Consider the following 19,390-nt stretch of genomic DNA (forward strand, 5'->3'; position numbering starts at 1 on the left):
TCTTAAAAGTTAGTGACAAGAATGTAAAACAGGTTCAATCTGAGGGAGGGTACCAGTGGGAGAAGGAGGGCAGAGGAGAGGGCAAAGGGGGTGGGATATGGTCAAAGTATTTTATATACATGTAAGAAAATAGAACAATAAAACCTGTTTTAAGAAGGAGGGGAGGGAAGATGAGGGGTGTGATAGAGGGTTGAATTTGACTGGGGTACATTGTATAAATGTATGGGAATTTCACAGTGAAATTCCTTTGTACAACTAACATACGCTAATAAAATGGGAAAGATGCAAATAAATATAACTACTGAAGTCCATGCAGGGTGATGACAGAGGGAGGAAGATGGCTCAGTGGGGCCCTGGGAAGAAGTAAGCATTAGAGTGGGTGAAAAGCCTCATTGCTGACACAGAGGGAAAGCTAAGCGGCTCAGCCCTCAGGAAATTAGACAGGAGGCTGTATTTAAAACTCTAGTTCCAGAATCCAGTCTTGGATCAAGCAATGAACACAGATGAGATTCTGAGTGTCTCTGAGTTGTGTCTTTATAAAATTCACCAAGAAGCACTGTCAGGAAACTCAGAAGGCAGCAACAATATGGGGCAAGGGAGGCATTGAATAATCTGGGAAATGTGCTCGTGCATAGTTAGATTCCAGATTAGTTAACCAAATATACAGACGGTCCCTGGTTTTCAAGTGTAAGCATGCCTCAGCATCACCCAGACCCAGATTGCTACACCCATCTCCAGAGATGATGACTGATGACGTCTGGGGCAAGGTCCAAGAATTTGCATTTCTCATTAGTTACTAAATACTACTGACTCTGCTGGTTTGGGGATTGTAAAAACCACTTAACTAGGTATATGGGGGAAGGGTTTGTATCATATTCTCATAGCTTCTAGATCCTAGCATGAGTTTCTAAATCTCCTGCAACTTCCTGAGTGAGAGGAATGCTATTTTTTTATTCCTAATGAACGCCTTTCAGCCTTACCTGAGTTTATGTTGATGAGATGACTGGGGACTGGAGGCCCCTAGATAGCACCCGTGAGGAAGGGTGCTGGTCACTAGAAATGTATGATTACAAGATTGAAGCCTTCTGCTCCCCACCCTGCCCCAACCCTGACCTCCAGAAAAGGAAGAAGATTGGAGATTGAGTTGGTTACCAAGAGCCAAAGATTTAATCAATCATGACCAAGTAATGGGGATTCCATAAAAATGCTAAATGACAAGATTTGGAGGGCTCTGGGTTAGTGAATACTAACATAGGCACATCCAAGCCTATGTTTTGGATTCTTCAGGACCTTTATCTAGGTATCTCTTTGGATGCTTATTTATATACTTTGTAATATGCCAGAAACAGTAAGTAAAGTGTTTCTTGAGTTCTGTGCACAATTTAGCAAATTATTGAGCATGTGGAGTAGGTAGTGGGACCTTCCAATTTTCTGGCAAGCTGGACAGAGCTGTGGATCATCTGGGGACCCACTACTTGCAACTGGTGGTGGAAGTTATAGCTGGAGTCTCATGGGACAGAGCCTGTAACCTGTGGAGTCTGTGTTAACTCTGGGTTATGTTCTAATCAAATTAAATTGTAGGACTCCCAGTTGGTGCCCACAGAGAATTAGAGAATTGCTTGCTGTAAAAGCCTCACACACTTGGTGATTGAAGTATTATGAGTAGAGGGAAATATCGGCATGGTGGACTTGCTAGCAAAGCCCAAGGTCTGACGTTGTGACATCTCCAGGAGCAGCAGCGGTGATGAGTCTATGATCCTAAGTGTGGCTGCTTCAACTGGAATCCTCAGACCAGCAGCGTGGGAACTGCCCAGCTGCTTGTTAAAATGTCCATTCTCGGGCCTCTCCCTAGTCCCAGGATCCCCACATAATTTGCATGCATTCTAAAGTTGCAAAATCACAACAGAGGATCTTACTCTTGGTTTCATATTATAATTTGTTGAGGAATCCCACATCACACCAGTTAAATGCGAATCTCCAGGTGTGGATTCTAGAATTAATATTAGTGTGTTTAAAGACCCCGTCTGTGATTCAGGGTGCAGCTGCCTTTGATGGTCATTGTCTTGGAGCTTTTTCTTTTTGTGGTACAAAGGTTTGGATACTGGGCCTAGTGTTTGCTAGGCAGGTGTTCTCCCACTTGAACTATGCCACCAGTCCTTTCTTTGCATTAGTTATTTTTCAGATAACGCTCCAGAGTTTGCATAGGGCCGACTTCAGACCACAATCCTCCTTCCTATGCTTCTGAGTAGTTAGGGTTACAGTGTATACCATATGTCCAGCATGTTAGTAGAGATGGTTTGCTACCTTTGGACCATGATCTTCCTCATCTCAACCTCTGTAGTAGCTGGAATTGCTGCCATGAGCCACTGTGCTCTGCCTGATCTGCAGCTTGATTGGAAGCTCTGCAATCAAGCTTGTTTCTGTATTTATCCTACCTCTACTTGCCAAGGCTCAAGAAATAGAAAATTATTAAACCTACACACAGCAAGTCCACCTTATTTATGGATTTACCACACATGGTTTTAATTACGCAGTGAAAAATAAAAAAAGTTTCAAAACCAAAAAATTTAAATTCCTGTGTGTGCATCACACAGCTCAGTGGATTTGGAGAAGCTCTCACTCAGTCCGCATCATCAGTTGTGTTGAAATCGTCCTGTCATCTGCTGGGGGTTTCCCTGCTCTTGATTTTGTGCCCCGCCCCAAAAATGGAGCCCCAAAGCAACGTAAAAGTCATGGCAATCCTCCTAAACCAAAAAGGGCACATCATGTGCTTAATTGAAGTGATAAGGTGAGAATTTTCGATGTGTTTGACAGCAGGAGTTGGGTGGTGGTGTGGGGGAAATGAGGGAGGGTCCTTAGCACAGCACTGACCGCTAAGCATTCTGAGCGTGAGCGGTGTTTCCTCAGTGGCGGGCTCGCTGGAGCAGATACTGGGTGGCTCCTGCACGTGCCCCTGGGAGACGGAAGCGATGTGGACGCAGGGAAGATGTTATAGAAATAACACAACAGCGCCAGTCTCTCTGGTTTCAGTAAAAGATGATCATTGCCAGGCCGAACATGCAAATCAATGTTGTCCGCCCATTTCCCCCAGTTAAATTTCCAGCCTGTCATACCCTAGTGCCCAGGTGTTTGCATCATGGCACCTGCTAACGCGGCTCACTTCATCGTGAGCTTGTCTACACTCAGTAGACCACAGGCCTTTAAGTGCAGGGAAAATCTTTTTTTTTTGTGGTATTGGCACATGGTACTTAATAGATACAAGTATTGCTGGATGGTTGTATGGAAAATAATAGGAAATTATTGCTTTGGGGAAATTGTAGTATAAGGCTAAAACCATTCTGTAGAAACCACACATAGATATATACAGATATGTATGTATAAAAGAAAGGGTGGCAAAATAAGAGGTGGTGTTGAATCAAAATGAAGGGAATATGGTTGTTTACTATTCTTATACCTATACTCTAAACAATTTTTTAAAACAATATTGGAGTTATTTCTTTACATAAAGAGTCATGACTTTAAATAACCATTAGAACAATGGAACTTACATTTTATTATTTTTCTTACACTTTGACTTCTGAAAAAATTCAGGATTGTTTTTATACTGTCCCATTCCACTTGTACCCAAAAACTAATATGTATATCACAGAGTCAGAGCTCTTTTTTATAATAAGGGAAGTGGAAGTCTAGTAGAAGTATTCAGATTTCCTGTTTATGTTTATTTCTTATCTAAATCAGAACATCTACATTAATCTCACTTGAAAAATCATATATAATTTTGAAAATTTACTTTGTTTTCCTATATTTTTGTTTGGTTACTTATAATGCCTAAGTCTAAAATGGCAACACAGAATATAATTGTGGTATCAATGTGTTCTTCTGCCCTATGAAACCTATTCTTCATCAGACTGGCAAGAGTTAGGTAGAATTTCTTCTCTAACCTACGGAATCCTAAATCAGGATATTTTGGGTTATGTTTTGTTCTTTGTAAATAGCTAGGATATTTACATGTAGAATATTTGTAGCTATCTTCGGTGTCTTTGTTAGAGACATTCTAAACTCTATTATAGTAGAAGAAGTTTTTTGTTTTCCTATTTCTATGCAATAGGAAATGTAATCTTCCTTCCCACCAATAAAAAGTAAATAATCTATGCATCTGAACTCTTCATTTACTTTATCAGGGAAGGCTGTCTTTAAGTATTGAATAGCTTAAGATGCAATGCCAGATAGATATGAAAATATTAAGCTGAGACAGGACAGTGGAGTCCCTTCAAGGGTAAACTGAGATCCACCGAGTCTGACAGCCTTTTAGAGAAGAACAGAAGGTGAGTGGCAAAGACTTCTCTGTGGCTCACTGTCTAATATGGCCATCCTCCATATCTGAGGAGGAGCATTTCTTCCAGATGCCAAAGTCTATTGGCACTCAAGTCCATATGTGAAATGATTTAGTGTTTGCATATAGCTTACACTTATCCTTTCCTCGTTCCTAGATACCTCCTACTACAATGTAAATGCAGTGTGAATGGTTCTTATGCTATACTTTTTAGGGCATAATGACAAGAAAAAGTCTGCATATGTCCATTATAGACACCAATATTTTTAGAGTATTTTTGATACTGCATTGATTGAATTCATGAATGTGAAATTTGTGGATGCATAGGCTGACTGTATTCACTAAGCAGAGAAAGAGGCTTGGATTTTACCCTGTAATTCCTGTTTATTTTCTAATTTGTTCTCTACCATCAAAGTCATATAACCTCTCGAAAAGCATTTTGGACAATCAAAAGGACCTACCTCCAGGTAGCTTCTTTAAATAGTTTAATTCTCCCTCACTGTCAGAAAAGCTTTTCCTTGTTTGTTTTTATTTTCTTTTAATACAATTTACTGATTTTTTTTCTTAGTGGAAAACAGCCAGTCAGTTTCCTCAACTAACTTCCATTAACTTGAAATAGTTCTGAGCATTTATAATATGCCAGCTATTGTACTTGATGTGATAATACATAACATGCATGATAAGTATGACTTGATATGATAATACATGATATGGCAACATATATGGCAAAATGTGAGCCAGACATTTTGGTCTTCATGGTGCATGCGCATGAACACTAATGAGGGGAAGATTGGTAGTGAAGAAATTCTCTGACTAGGTAGAGCAGTACAAAGGTGTGTGTGTGTGTGTGTGTGTGTGTGTGTGAATGTCCATGTTATAGAGTCCTTGCAAGTTTTAGATATGTATGGTCAGGGTGGGTATCATTGAGGTAGTGACATTGTGGCTAAAGGTGGGTGTATTCAAGAGGCTCGACAAGGCAAGTGTGACTAGAGTGCGTTGAGATATGGAGTCATAGACAATGAGTTGTCTTTTATTCTGAACAAAATGTGGGAGCAGTGCATAGCTTAAAAGGTCAACTGGGGGGGCTAATTTGACAGTAGCCTCAGCAGGAGGCTTGGGGCGGGGGAACATCAAAAGATAAGTGAACAGATTAATGAGTGTTTTATTATTCCAGGGGAAGGATGGTTGTGGACTTCATCAAGGGCACAAACAATGGAAATGGTGAGAAATTATGGGATTGTAGATGTCTTTTGAAGGTAGAGCTTATGTATTTCCTAAGAGAGAATGTGGGGTTTGGGAAAGGAAAAAGAACAAGAGGAATCAAGAATCAGGGTAGGTTATTAAAATGCTCCTTTGTCTTTTCTGCTGTCAGCCTGCATAAACCACCTAACAGATATTTCTTATGCTTGCAGAAAATGTTTCCCCATCTTAATCCTTTCTATGTCTGTTTTCTGAAAATCTTTTATTTTTTTCACAGTCTATTAAAATGTTTGTAATAAGTGTGGGAAAACAATTCCCATACAGGTCTTACACAAGGGCAATCAAGGGGAAACTGGTTTCAATTTATGAAGTTTTGGAGAGACATAAATTCCATGTTTTCTGACAACAAGAGAAACAAAGGGGTAGAGTTGGTTGAAAACTTCAGTTTTAATGGAAGTTTTTGTGTCACTGGGAGCATCATGGATGACTGTCTCAGATAGCATTTTAAAAATCATTGTAATACCTGAGCAAGGATCTTCCTCATTAAGCAAACCCAGCCCAGTCTGCATTCTCACTTATGATGTGACCAAGTGTATTAACATCCTGACTCTGCAAGGCTGTTTTTATACCATAGAATACCTGAATGTATTCAATACCACCCATGTGAAATTATGAGAGCTCCACAAAGTAGCCATATAGTGATTCGAACATAACAGCTTTAACATTTGTCACCAAAAGTACAGCCAGTGCATTATAGCACTTGTTTTGAGAACATGAATTTGTTCCAATGTGAGTGACAAACTTGGGAGTAATTTGAGTAAAACATGAATTTTGAGTGTGCACATTTCTTCAGCAAACTAAACCATGTAGATAGAGACTCACAAATGCTCACACACAAGCATTTCAAGGATCTGCCAACTAGCACTATTCTCAGAGATTGCATTTTTTGTTTCTTCCTTTAGTATAGAAAAGTTCACAGATTCAGAACCTGGATGGAGAATATCAAGCACAGTTTGAGATGGTTACATTATTCTTGTGATCGTCATAGATTTAAAAGGTGATATTATAAAACACAGAAAATTCTAAGATCTTGGTTTTATCCATCGATAGAAGTATATACAGAACAAAAGAAAAGGTAAAGCAAGTGCTAGATGGTAACTTTCTTCACATAGCACTCAAAGGATAGAAAATGTGAACTTTTCTCATGAATGTATTTGTTAACAGCAAGCTTCAAAGAACACATGCATAGAACACACACGTATGTGAAAATCTGTTTGTGCATGTGTGTCTGTTTGTAGTTATAATCTTGAAATTGACCAAGTCATAGTCAAGGAAATGGTATAGTCAAATTGAATACTTTACAATTTGCTGAGAACTAGAAAAAGAATTCAAGTAGCTATGAATTGCCTTTCCTGGTTTCCCAACTGACTACTGGAATACAAAATTCAGCAAATCAGGAAGGTGGCAGGCATTTTCTTAAATTTACCACACCTCATGGAATTTTTAGTGACTATTTTTGGTTTATATATCTGAGTACTTTGGGGCTAATAGATAACTTTTACTGGGGGTCTTAGAAATATTTGTATTAGCCCAAATTCACTTCAGAACCCATGTAAAAATCTTTAGACCCCCCTCTGTTATACAGAAGGATAAAACCAGACATTTCAGCCATAATGAACTTTTGCAGAAGTGATAGGAAAGCAGTTCAGCTAAAGGTGCAGTCAGTGTGTATCACACTTGTGCCTTTGGAGCCTGCATCCACAGCTAACAAGGTGGCCTGAGTGTGCTACCTGAACCTCTTGGGGCTTCAATCTTCTCATCTGCAAAATGGGGATAGGATAGCTTCTTTCAGGTGTTTTAGTAAGAATTAGCTGAAATCATGTGAGGAATTCTCTTAGCCCCTAAGCAATTACATAACATTAACACATATACTTCCAAGGAAGATGATTTATTTTCCTGTCTCCGTCTAATTTTTTTTAGGCTTTTGGGATTTGGTTAAATTTCTAACCAGAATTTGTGACCAGCTGTGTGACTTTTATCTCATCATTATATCTTTCTATTTGATACTGCAGTTATTTATATATTAGTCACTTCCATCCTAGGCTGCAATATCTTTATTGCAGACAGAGACCATGGTCACCCACTGCACTTAAAACAGTAGCTTTGATACAGTAGGTACTCAAGGAACATGTGCTGAGGGGCTGAAAGAACACACAGGTAAACACGGGTCTTGGAAATAAAGGAGACTATCCTAGCCAGAGCTTGTTGGTGAAGATGAAAAGTTCAGGTAGTGGGCACACCAAGGAAGAAATAATGTTTGGGGACTTTTTGGCTGCAAAAATAACCATTCATGACAATTTCCTTTCTCTTGTGAATCAACCAGTGGTTTGTTCTGATAAAGAAAAGTAAACCCACACTTATGTGTGTATTGATATGAATAGCCAGTGTCAAGTTAAATATGAAGTAAAATGAAGGGTAGAAATGTGACCATATAAACAAATAACCCCTGTTGTTTCTTGTGAACACATATGTGACACTAATCCAGAAATGCATGCCAGAGGCAGTTGAAATATGCTTTGAATTACTAGCAGTGATGCTTCCGGGACTGCTCATATGGCATGATTTATATCCCAATGTTTTCAATCAGATTCTAGGGATCGATTAATCACACTATCAATAACAAAGAAACAGGTGTGTTTTAGAAAGCCATGTGCTTGCCAAAGGCAATCTGTTTTTCCCTGTTGGTATGACCTTGCAAATGTTATTTGAGTTTTTTTCTTTTATCTGATGTTAGGAAAATTGCAAGTTAAATTCTTGCTTGGATAAAGCAGGTATAGGCTTTTATTCACAGACTCTATATAGTCAATTATAGTCAGGTCACTAATATAATGCTTTTTAGATTTTGTTGGCCAAAGCTCATTTTAATGAGAGCAGAGGCAAGGAGGATCATGAGTTTGAGGCTACCCTGGGCTACTTAGGTAAACCCTGTCTCAAAATTTAAAAAAAGTATTTAGTGGTTCCACACCACCTCTGTCATCTGCACACAATATTTATTCTTCCATATAAAGTGATATAGGAGTCTTCTAGCACAGATAGTTTTAAAATAATTGATTTTTAAATTTGGATCTTCCTTGGGTACCCTTTTTCTAAAATGGATTGGTCTCACAACCCAGTGGTTGTCCTTTTCAAACTCTTCTTCTATAGTCACTTCTCAAAATGCAAGCACATCTAGACCCCACACCTACAGGCTCAAGGGTATGAAAGAGCAAAGTCATTTGAAAGATATTCGCTTGTGAAAAGAGTGCTTCCAGGGCACCCTTCTTTCACATGGCTGCCTAGTAAGTTGTATCCTCAGGATTCATTTCACCATGCTCAGCCAACTAGGTACTCCAAGGCTGCTACATCAAGGACTAAGGGGCTCAGTTACTATTCCAGCTGTCCTTGTCATCTTCCATGTCATGCTGGTTTTGTAGGCATGCAAAATACAAGAGATGCAGGACTTATGGAGGTTTCCACCCAGATTTCAAAGGAAAGACCAGGAAATGGGTACCAAGGTCAGGTTCTCTGCAGGTAGCCCCTGAGAGGACAATACATGAAGCTGTGAGTGTGAAGGCTAAGCAACAATGGAGACCATAGGATGTCAGAGATGTCAGGAACATAGAATGTCTGCCAAGGAAAACTGTAGGCAACCAGTGAAGCCAGTCCAAAAGAGAGGCCATGTGTGCAGCAAGTGGCAAGGCAATAGGAATATGGTTGCCCAAGTACTTTGGAGCTCATATCACACCAGGTTTTATATATGAAGATATAGGTTTTAGTGTTTGCCTTCCTGGGCTCTGATCTTGCTTTGGTCTAATCCTTCCTTGTCATTCTGCTTTTCTTCTGTTTTGGAGTAGGGATATTATTCTTTTGATTCAATAGGGGTTCACATCTAATAGTTTGCCTTGAGTCTCAGAGGAAACTTTGAACATGGACTTTTGAACAATGTTGGAACTGTTATAATTTTAGAAACTCTTAGAGATGGATTAAATGCATTCTTCATTATGAGATAGCTCTGACCCTTTGGGGCCAGAGGTGGAATTTTATGGTTGAATATGAAATGTGTTCCCTCATATAGTGAAGGCTTGCTCTCCAGTTGGTGGTGTTATTGGGAGGTGGTGGAAACTTCAAAAAGAGGTGGGGCATAGCTGCAGGAAGTAGGTCACTGGGGGCATTTGAAGGTTATACTGGTCCCTGGTCCCTTCTCTGTTTCTTGTCTATCATGAGGTGAATAGCCTTTGCCACATGCTGCCATCACCGTGATGGTCTGCTTCACCATGGACCTAGAATTAAGAATGCCAAGGACTATGGATTGAAACCTCTGCAGCTGTTTGCCAAAAGAAATCCTTCCTCCGTTAAGTTGTTTATGTCAGGTATTTTGTCACAGAGATGAATAAACTGACTAACATAAATCACTATTCACATCTTTTGCCAATTTTGTAACTGGGTTGCTTGCCACTTATTTTAAGTGTTGTTTATATATTCTGGTTATGAGTTATTAAATATATGATTAAAAGTAGTTTCTCCCAGTCTGTGGTTTGTCTTTTCCCTTTTAACAAAATTATAGTAAGCAGAATTTAAAAATATTCCCTTACTTTTAAATCTCCAAGGTTCTTGTCCTCTAGATATTCAACCAAACGCTAATTCAGATAATCCTCTGAAGTACTTTTACTCCAATTAAAATCACAAATCAGTTTGCCTTAAAAAACACAGATTATCCAGGTAGGTAAAGTCTTGTCATATTAGCTTTTTCTTTTCTTCTTTTTTTGCAGTACTGGGAATTGAACCCAGAGTGTCTCACATGCTAGGCAAGAGCTCTACCATTGAACTTCATCGCCAGCAGACCAACTCTTTTAAAACAGAAAGCTTTCTCTGGCAGAAAGTCAGAGGGACTCAAAGTATAAGAATTTGACAAAGGATTTGTCATTGCTGACTTAATGATTTGAAATGCAGTTATCTGTAGAAGCTGAAAGTGGCTCCTACCTGACAGCCAGAAAAGAACTAAGGATTTCAGTCCTGCAGATGCAAGGAACTGAATTCTGTCAGTGACATGAAAGAGCTAGAAAAACTGTACCAAGCTTCAAATGATAACGTATCCAGCTGACATTGAGTTCAGTATGAGCTGAGGACCAAACATGTCATGCCAGTTTTGAATTACAGAACTATGAGCTACTAAATGGGTGTTTTAAGGTGCTAAATTTGTGATCCTGTGCCATATAGCCATAGAAAAGAAGTACAGATGTCTTTTAAAGAGCAGACATTTTGAGTTTAGAAGTTCATTTTTTTAAGATTTTAGTTTCTTTTGGTGTAATGTCTAACCATGACTACAACAGTCAAGGTCATAAAATTTTTCTTAAGGAATTATGTAATCTTAGCTTTTATAGTTAGTTAATTTTGAGTTAATTTAATTTTAAAAGAATCTTTTTAAGAGGTTCTCATTTTCAAATTTATATTTGCCTTTATCATTATACGTTTTAATTCTATTCTTATATTGTCCTTTAATTCCTTAAGCATGTTTTCTTTTAATTCTTTGAACATAGCTGTAAAAATGCTTTGAAGTTTTTGCTAAATACAACCTCCTTACCCATTCAGAGTTAATTTCTATTGACAGCCTAGTTTTCTGAATGTAGGCCACACTTTATTTTTGTTGTTGTTGCCTTATAAATTTTTGTTGAAAACAGGACATCTTAGATGATATATTGTATCAAATACCATTCTGAATATTTTCCTCCAGGGCTGTTATTATCACTGTGTTTTTTTGTGTTATTGTCTTGTTTGTATTCATTTGTTTCATTTTTAGTAAATTGCCTGGATCTAATCTGTTTTCCCCACAATGTGTAGCTGTTGATATTTTAAAAATCAGTTCAGTTAAAATTTTTTTTAATGTGTTAGTTTTAGCCTGGCTCCTCTATTGTCTGCATAGTTTAGTGGGCAACCAATGATTGTTCTCGAACACCTAAACCAACAAGCCTTCCATCCTCTGCTGATAAATTGTGTGAGGGCTTGGGAACACATTTGAAGTTCACATAGGTTTCATATTTTCACAGTTTTATCTTTGACAAGCCCTCCTGGGTCTTTTCTGTAGATATGCATGACATCCAATTCAAACTGAGATGTATACATAGCTTGGGCCATTTTGATTCTTTGCTGCACATGTGCACCACCTTCCAGTTTAGCAAGATCTGTGGATCACTTGATCAGTTGTCTTTTGGTTCATTTCTAGCTTCTCTCTGACAACTTTCTCATTGTTCTAACATTCTACTTCCTGTTCCAAGAGGGACTACAAGTCAGAGTAATGGAGCCATGAGTTTTCACCATTTGATTCCTGTAAATTTTCAAATCCACTTACATTATGACTACATAAAACTTTCATCTCCTAGCATCAAATTAAGTGGCCACACTGTAGCAGTTTTTATGCACATACAACACTTACTTGCCTGGCCAGAAGAGGGTGGGTTGGTCAAAAATATGAAATTCTTGGTCACATACTCCCACAATTCTTAGCCTAATTTTGGTACTTTTAATGAATGAATTTTTTTTCTCCATTTGGTTTTTCACTTTTGGTCATTTATCAGAGCCTTGAAACTATTGTTTTGGGTCTGTTTTTCCTTGTTCCAATTTTAGAATGCTGTTGTTGAGGCATAGGATATGACAGTCTGTTCACTCCTCCATATCCATATCCCACATCATCATTTTTGAAAGATGTTTTGGTGGGGTTTAGGATTTTGTGTTTACAGTTGTTTCTCTTTCTATACTTCAAAGATATTTCTCCACTGTCTTCTGGTTTGCATAATCTGTGATGAGAAGTCTGCCGTAATTCTTATATTTCTTCTTATGTATGCTATTTGTTTCAGTAGTTTGTGTCTGATGAATCTAGGTATATTTTAATCTTAATTGATATTCTCTCAGTTTCTTCCACTTGTGCTTTGGTGTCTGGCATTAATTTGAGGGGCTTCTTAGCCACTATCTCTTCAATGGAGTTTAAACCTTGTGCTCTCTCTTCTTGTTTTGCATTCAAATTGCAGGTATATTAGACTATTTGAATTTGTCCTCCTACCCTTAGATCTCTGCTCTATTTTTTTCATTCTCCTTTTGTCTTTGTGTGTGGGCAATTTCTATTGGTAATAGTTCAAGTTCAAATTATTCTATTTCAGTTTTGTTGAGACTATTTGTAAGATTGTTGGGGAAATGTGCATACTGAATTGTTCATTTCTAGCATTTCCATTTGTTCTTTTTATAGTTGCATGTTCTATTCATGCATATTGTCTACCTTTTCTATTGTAACCTTTAATACATTAATCATATTAAATTCTTTCCTTGATATTTCCAACATCTGGGTAACATTTGATTCTATTCTTTTCATTGCTTTGTCTGTTTGACACTATTGTGTCAAATAGTGTTTATTTGTGTTTCTCTGTCCTGCATCTTGCTTCTTTGTCACCTGACTTTGTTGGAAAGGTGATTATCTTGGGTAGGATTGTCAAGACTGAGGGAAATATTATTTATGCTCGGGAGTGTAATGTCTTTTATTTTGCTAGTTTTTCAATGTTAGGAGCATAGTGAGTCTAGTCAGGATTTGGTCTATGTTTGGGTTTTGTTGTTCTTTTGCTCTCTGCATCACAGATTCAAAACTCCTCCAACATTACCTTGTGCTCAGAGTGGTATCTGTTTGTTGGTGAAGTTTCTTTAATGTCTACTTAAGCCTAGGTTTAAGTCTTTCCTTTGAGATTCATGTTAGGGAGTTTTTCCCTCTGCTTTTCCTCCTTTTCCATCGGTACACTGAGGTTACTTTCTATTCAATACTGTGTAGCCTGATGGGAGGGTGTGTGGGTATTCCCTTAAGGACTAGGCAGGACCTGTGTCTCTGGGTCTCAAGATCAAGACCCATCTCCATTATCTTCCCTCTGTTTCTTGGGAAGGAAATTCTTAATAATTTGGGCCAGGATGTTTACTTTTTTGTACTCAGGGTTTGAGGGTATTTTTGTGTTCTATTCTCCCAGTTACAATGAGCCTTAACCTGTGGCTGAGAGCAACAAATTCACTGCCCATCCACCAGAAAATGTATGCTTTTGTTCCTTGGAGCAGATAGACACTGAAAATTCAGGTGGGGTTTTGTGCTTTACTGCAAGGCTTTTGCTCCTTTTCACAAAGCTTGCATCTTTGGGGGAACTTGTGCGGCACCAAGGTTTCTCAGCAGCAGCTCTGTTGGCATAACAGAGCATAATTCTTGTTGTAAGGGGGCTCTCTATGTATTGTAGGGTACTTCACAGCATTCCTGGCTTCTAATGACTGGACACTTGCAGTATACTCCCAGCTATGGCAATCAAAAATGTCTTTAGAGGTTGCCGAAACTGTAGGCAAAATTGCTCCTTGTTTAGAACTACTGCCCTGACTCGCCTTTTCTCAGCTTTCTTCTGAGTGCTCAGGAAGCCTGTGGAAAAGAATCTGTGAGTGTGTTTGAAGATTCCATCAGTTTTATACTCTTACATTTGGTCAATTAGCCAGTTTTCTGTCACTGTGACAAAATACCTGGGAGAAAAAATTTAAAAGGATGAAAGGTTTATTTTGACTCACAGAAGGTTTATTTTGACTCTCAAAAGTTTCAAATTCAGATGCCTGTAGGGGTCAGGCAAGAAATACAAATGAGGGAAGTGTGCTGGGTCTGTTTGCTCTTATTTTCCCTGACACTTGTGGTCTGCTTTTTATAGTGGCAGGGATATAGAGAAATCTTTCTTTATAAGCAATGCAAGTGGAATGATATGTGAGTACTCTCTTATTGCCTAAGGACCAGGAACATTTAGTTGGCCTGCATGTATACAAATTGGGGTATGCATTGTGACAGTTTTGGGGCACACTATATTGTCCTAAAGCCACCTACTGAAGGTACTTGCCTGTTTTGAGACAATTTCATTCAACTTTATGTTTTTATCAAACACTCACTACTTCCTAGGCTCTGCTATAGCTGTGGGGATGCAGCAATGAAGAAAGCAGCCCCTGTCCTTACAGAATGTATAGTTTAGATTGGGGTCTCCAATGTGGAGGGTGGAATGGTCAGCACAGGGAATATTGCCCATACAACATGCTCATGCCCTGTCACCATCTATACATACCCCATCCAACTGTGGTTTATCACTGATGTTGACCTTGTGCTGGCAAAGTTTTTAATTTCACCAGGGGAGCCAGAAATAGATTTTTATCTTAAATTGCAATTTTCTTATTTTTAAATGACACAAGATTTTCAAAATCACCATGGTGGTAAACAAAATACATTTGCAGACATTGCCCTTGCCGCTCTGCTTGAGAAGAAAAATGCAGTGAGTGACAGCTATAGCCATGCTAATTCTCTTCTCTGAAAGCAATGAACCAGTCATCAGAGATTTGGCAAGTCCAAGGCTTGATTTGCAATGAAAGGTTAGCAATTTCAGGGAAAGCCATTAAAAAAATAAGCCTTAAAACAAGCAAGCAAACAAAAAGTGACTGTACAAATCAGCTGGTGATCATCAACCTATACTAACAGATTGTGGTCCAGAGGTTACTTGCAAACAGGTTATATTGCAATTATCAACCTGTTAGCACATTTGAGACTGGTTTTAAAAAAATGATCCTTATTGTAAGGCATTTGTACTCTAATGAACATTCTATACTGTGGTCCAAACTTGTAGTCACAGTGAGAGGTCTATAATAGTGCTCATCAATTATTAAGTCTAGTGTTCTTGAAAAGAAGTTTTTTTAAAATTTATACTGTTTATTACTTATTTTCCTTTTTCAAAAAGTAGGCAACTTTGGGCTTTTTTTTCTTTCTGTAGTGGGGTTTGAACTCAAGGTCTCGTGCTTGTTAAGCAGGTGCTCTACTATTTGAGCCATGTCCCCAGCCCTTTTTATACTTTAGTTATTTGTTAGGTAGGGTATCATGCCCAGGACCAGCCTCAGACTCTGGTCCTTCTGCTTATGCCTCCCACATAGCTGGGATTGCAGGCATGAACCTACCCTTGCCTGCAGCTCTTGGATTTTCTTAACAATGAAATTTTTCTATGTAGCAAATGCATGAATTTTCTTATTGGCTGTATATTTTTCCTGTTATTTCATAGATGTGATAGGTATTTTAGGGGGTGTGGTGTCTACGTTAATTACTAATTTATTGAAATCATTATTGACTAACAAATACTACTCATCTTACTCTGAATTTGCCATTGTGACTTTCATCACCCCTCTTTGCTGATATATTTCTTCCACTTGCCTTTGCCTATTTGACTCTACCCTTCCATCCATTCCTCCAAGTTCACTCTGAGACCCCTCACCAATTTCCTGTGGCCTCTGTGAGCTTCCCACTGGTTCTGTGTCTCTGGCTTTTCTGGATCATCCTCACATTTACCTTCTCCATTCTCTTCCTCAGTGCTCTTAGCAGGTGAAAGGCCGTTTTGAACACTATTCTTTTCTACTTTTGAGGTCCTCAGATTAAGCTCCCAGGAATTACATTGAGGATACATTTTCATGTATCACTGTTCCCACCATGGCCAACACCTTTAAGCCTTCCAGCCTGGTCACTTATTCACTGGTTTTCCTCCAGATCAAAGTGGTCCTTGAATTGTGAGGGATCTGACTACAAACCCCAAATTCCAACTGACAGAAATTCAAGGACTAAGATTCCTTATTACAAATACTGCTTGATTAAAGCTTCCAGATTTCCCAAGCAGGGTGGCACACTGGATAATACCCATTGCTTATGAGTTGGGGAAAAGGCAGTTTTGTGCCTCTCCTGGCTGTTAAGATACACACTGCTCTTTTTTTTGAGGTAATCAACTTCAGGATATATTTTATTTTTATTATCATATTATTGTTGTATTGGGGTACATTGTAACAGTTACAAAAGTGCTTACAATACACCTTAGTTAAATTCACCTCCTCCATCATTCTCCTTTATCCTCCTTCCCCTGCCCCCCTTCTTAGAATAGTTTCAACAAGTCTCATCTTTCCGTTTTCATGCATACTCCTGCTTTTTATCAAGACACTTTCTAGACTCAACTATACTGATTACATTCTAGATATTTGTGCAGAAAGATATTTAACATGCAGCCTTCTGTAGAGGGAGAGAAGTGACCTGCCTTATTGAAAGTTTTCTAAGCATTTCATTAACACTGACAGAGGCAACCTGTGTGTGCTGTATTTCTCATACACTTTGGATTACATATTGGCAAAATATATTTATAATTACAATGACAGCAACTTGCAAAATATATTTATAATTACAATGACAGCAACTTCACAAACTGAAGACATTTTGAAAGACAAAATTAACTCTTAGATTCAGACCAAGTTCAAGGAAACAAAAGAAAACTGATTTCCACTCCACATATGTTTTGTAAAATATATGCTTTTGAATTGCTCTTCAGTCACTATGCCATGGAAAACAGACAAGTTAAATCTCAATTTCTGCAAATTGACTACAGTTTTCCCATTTTGACTTTACTTTTTTCTTTTAAATACTTTCATACACATTTCCTTTATTTAGGAAGCAATCATTCAATATAATCTTTGAATGTTTTATTATGTTACTCTTACATAAAAATTAGCTCTTGAAGGATGAATGTCTCCATTTTGTCAACACTGATAGCTATTTAAGCTCACACACATACTGGGTAGTGACTTTTTAAAGCTATAATTGATAGCGTTGAATAAAAAGAAGCATGACATGTAGCACTCATACATGTGGGTTTTTTTAAACTACCAAATCCTGGTAATCATTTCAAAGGGGCAAATTCCTAGTTTAAAACACTCCTTTGGTAAATGTTTATGATAATTTAATAAATGCTAGCACCATCGTTCATATTTTAAATTTCCCATTTACTATAATCATCTGACCCCAAACTGTGTTCTAATATAGTATTTCTGTCAGTTGAAAGAATATCAATTAGAATTACTTGAAGGTTGAACTTGATAATCTATTGCATGACTCTGCAGTTTTAAGGGTGTAAAAACCCCATTTTCTTTCATTAAAAATTTTATATTCCATATCTTTGCTAGATAACATTTGTAGGGTTTAATCTGGTTGGCCCTGAGTATACATATTTATCACTGCCTTTATCAGATGTTATCTATTCACAACAGTTGCAAATCTAGGTCATAGTTTTTTAAAAAGATAAGCACAATACTACTTTCTACTTCCTTAGGCATGTAGCAATAAATTGTCATCGAAACTTTAAGGAAGCCTGAATTTGATCATCTTTTGGGCCTACCATAGGAACTTTTGATAAAGTCTTAATTTCCCTGGAGATTGTGTTTGTAAAACATTTTTTGAATATTTATTGATTTTGTTTTTTAAAGGTTTGGGTAAACAAACAAAGGTAATAATAAAAGAGGACACCAAATTAAATTCTGTTAACTTTATACTTAGGATTTTCAAGACCATTAAGTAGCATCATCGCTCTGCAACCTCAAATTGCTTCATATATCTTTTGGTGGGGCCAATTTATTCTGGTGTATTATTTTTCTTTTTTAGAGGAACTTGATTTAAATCTGTGCATCGCCAAGGGCAAGGAGCGGAGAACATGGATCGAGAGGTGAGATTGATGTTAACAGTAACCTCCTCTTTGATATTTTCCTTTAAAAGCAGCCTTTTAAGCTTTATTTTTCATAATATTATCCACAGATGGAAAGTAGAAAAGTGAGTAGAAATTTCGCCTCCTTTGTAGCACTCACGAATAAAGAGGATGATTAATGAGTGTAGCTAACAGCGTAGTAGTACAAGAGAGTCTAGAGAAGTTAAACAAAAGTGCCTTCGGAATGTTCAAGGATTCCCGGGATCAGAGTGGAAACTCATTGTGCCTGTCCACTGTTTCTATTTTTGATTAGATTTATAAACACAGCACCACATATTTTCATGTGGTTTATCGCCCAGGGGCAGAATTAGATTGACTGCACCGAAACTGTGAGGCTTGTGAGTTTTGGGCAAGGGTTGGAGTGAAATAAGTAGTGTAATTGTTTTTGTGGAGTGAACGTGGGCCCTCCTCTGTTCTGAATTACACATGGCTCGGCCCTTTGACCTACCCAGGCTCGGCAGTGGCTGGCGCAGCTCCTGAAGTTGTGCAGGAAGGGTCATCGCTGAGCGAGCTGGAGCATCATCTGGCAGGCAAGACGCGGGCCAACAACTCTATTCAATTATATCTTCCCTAGTGGGACACATTTGCGACCACCTCAACTTCATTTAACCCACCATCGTATCAGTTATTGTTTCAACAAGAAGTGCCAGTGCGGGAGATTTCAGGAATCCAAATATTGCGTGGATTCCTTGGTGAACAGACTTTTTTTTTTTTTTTTAAAGTTTCCTAAATTTGGGAGGGAGGCATCTTCAGCAATATGGTGCCTAATTATTTGAATGTAATTATGATGATCTTTTTGAACACGTAAGATTTGGGGAAATGTCATAAATGAGGACTGAAGTTCTTTCATCTTAACCAGTTTAATTTAAATTATTTCAAAGAAGATGGTAACCCGTGAATATAATTCCTTAAAGTGGGATACAGAGAACTCTTAAAAGAAGATGGGAGAGAATTGTTGGTGCTGACATTTTCCCAATGGTGGAAAATTCATTTTGTGATTCACATGATATGAGTTGGATAAATGTGTCTGCAGCTATCTGGGTGCAATTTTCTAGTCACAGACTGGAATTTTAATTTTGACCTCAATAAATTAAATTTTCAAAGGTGACATAACCAGAGAACCTGTGGTTTACATTCAGGCACTTGACATTATTTTCCAAACCACCCCTGTTTCTGAAACACACCTAAAATATTTAAATTTAAATTTACTTTCTTTTACTAGTAA

The 19,390-nt window shown here is 38.1% G+C and overlaps 1 protein-coding gene across 1 annotated transcript in view; it reads left to right on the forward strand.

Annotated features, from left to right (window-relative positions):
• LOC109679565 (uncharacterized) overlaps positions 1-19,390 on the forward strand; it is a 370,197-nt gene that overhangs the window by 3,134 nt on the left and 347,673 nt on the right. Inside the window, 1 exon segment of the mRNA XM_074084838.1 lies at positions 18,066-18,126. Within this exon segment, the coding sequence (XP_073940939.1) occupies positions 18,066-18,126 (61 nt within the window).

The sequence above is a fragment of the Castor canadensis genome, chromosome 8 (assembly GCF_047511655.1).
Source record: "Castor canadensis chromosome 8, mCasCan1.hap1v2, whole genome shotgun sequence".
Taxonomy (NCBI): domain Eukaryota; kingdom Metazoa; phylum Chordata; class Mammalia; order Rodentia; family Castoridae; genus Castor; species Castor canadensis.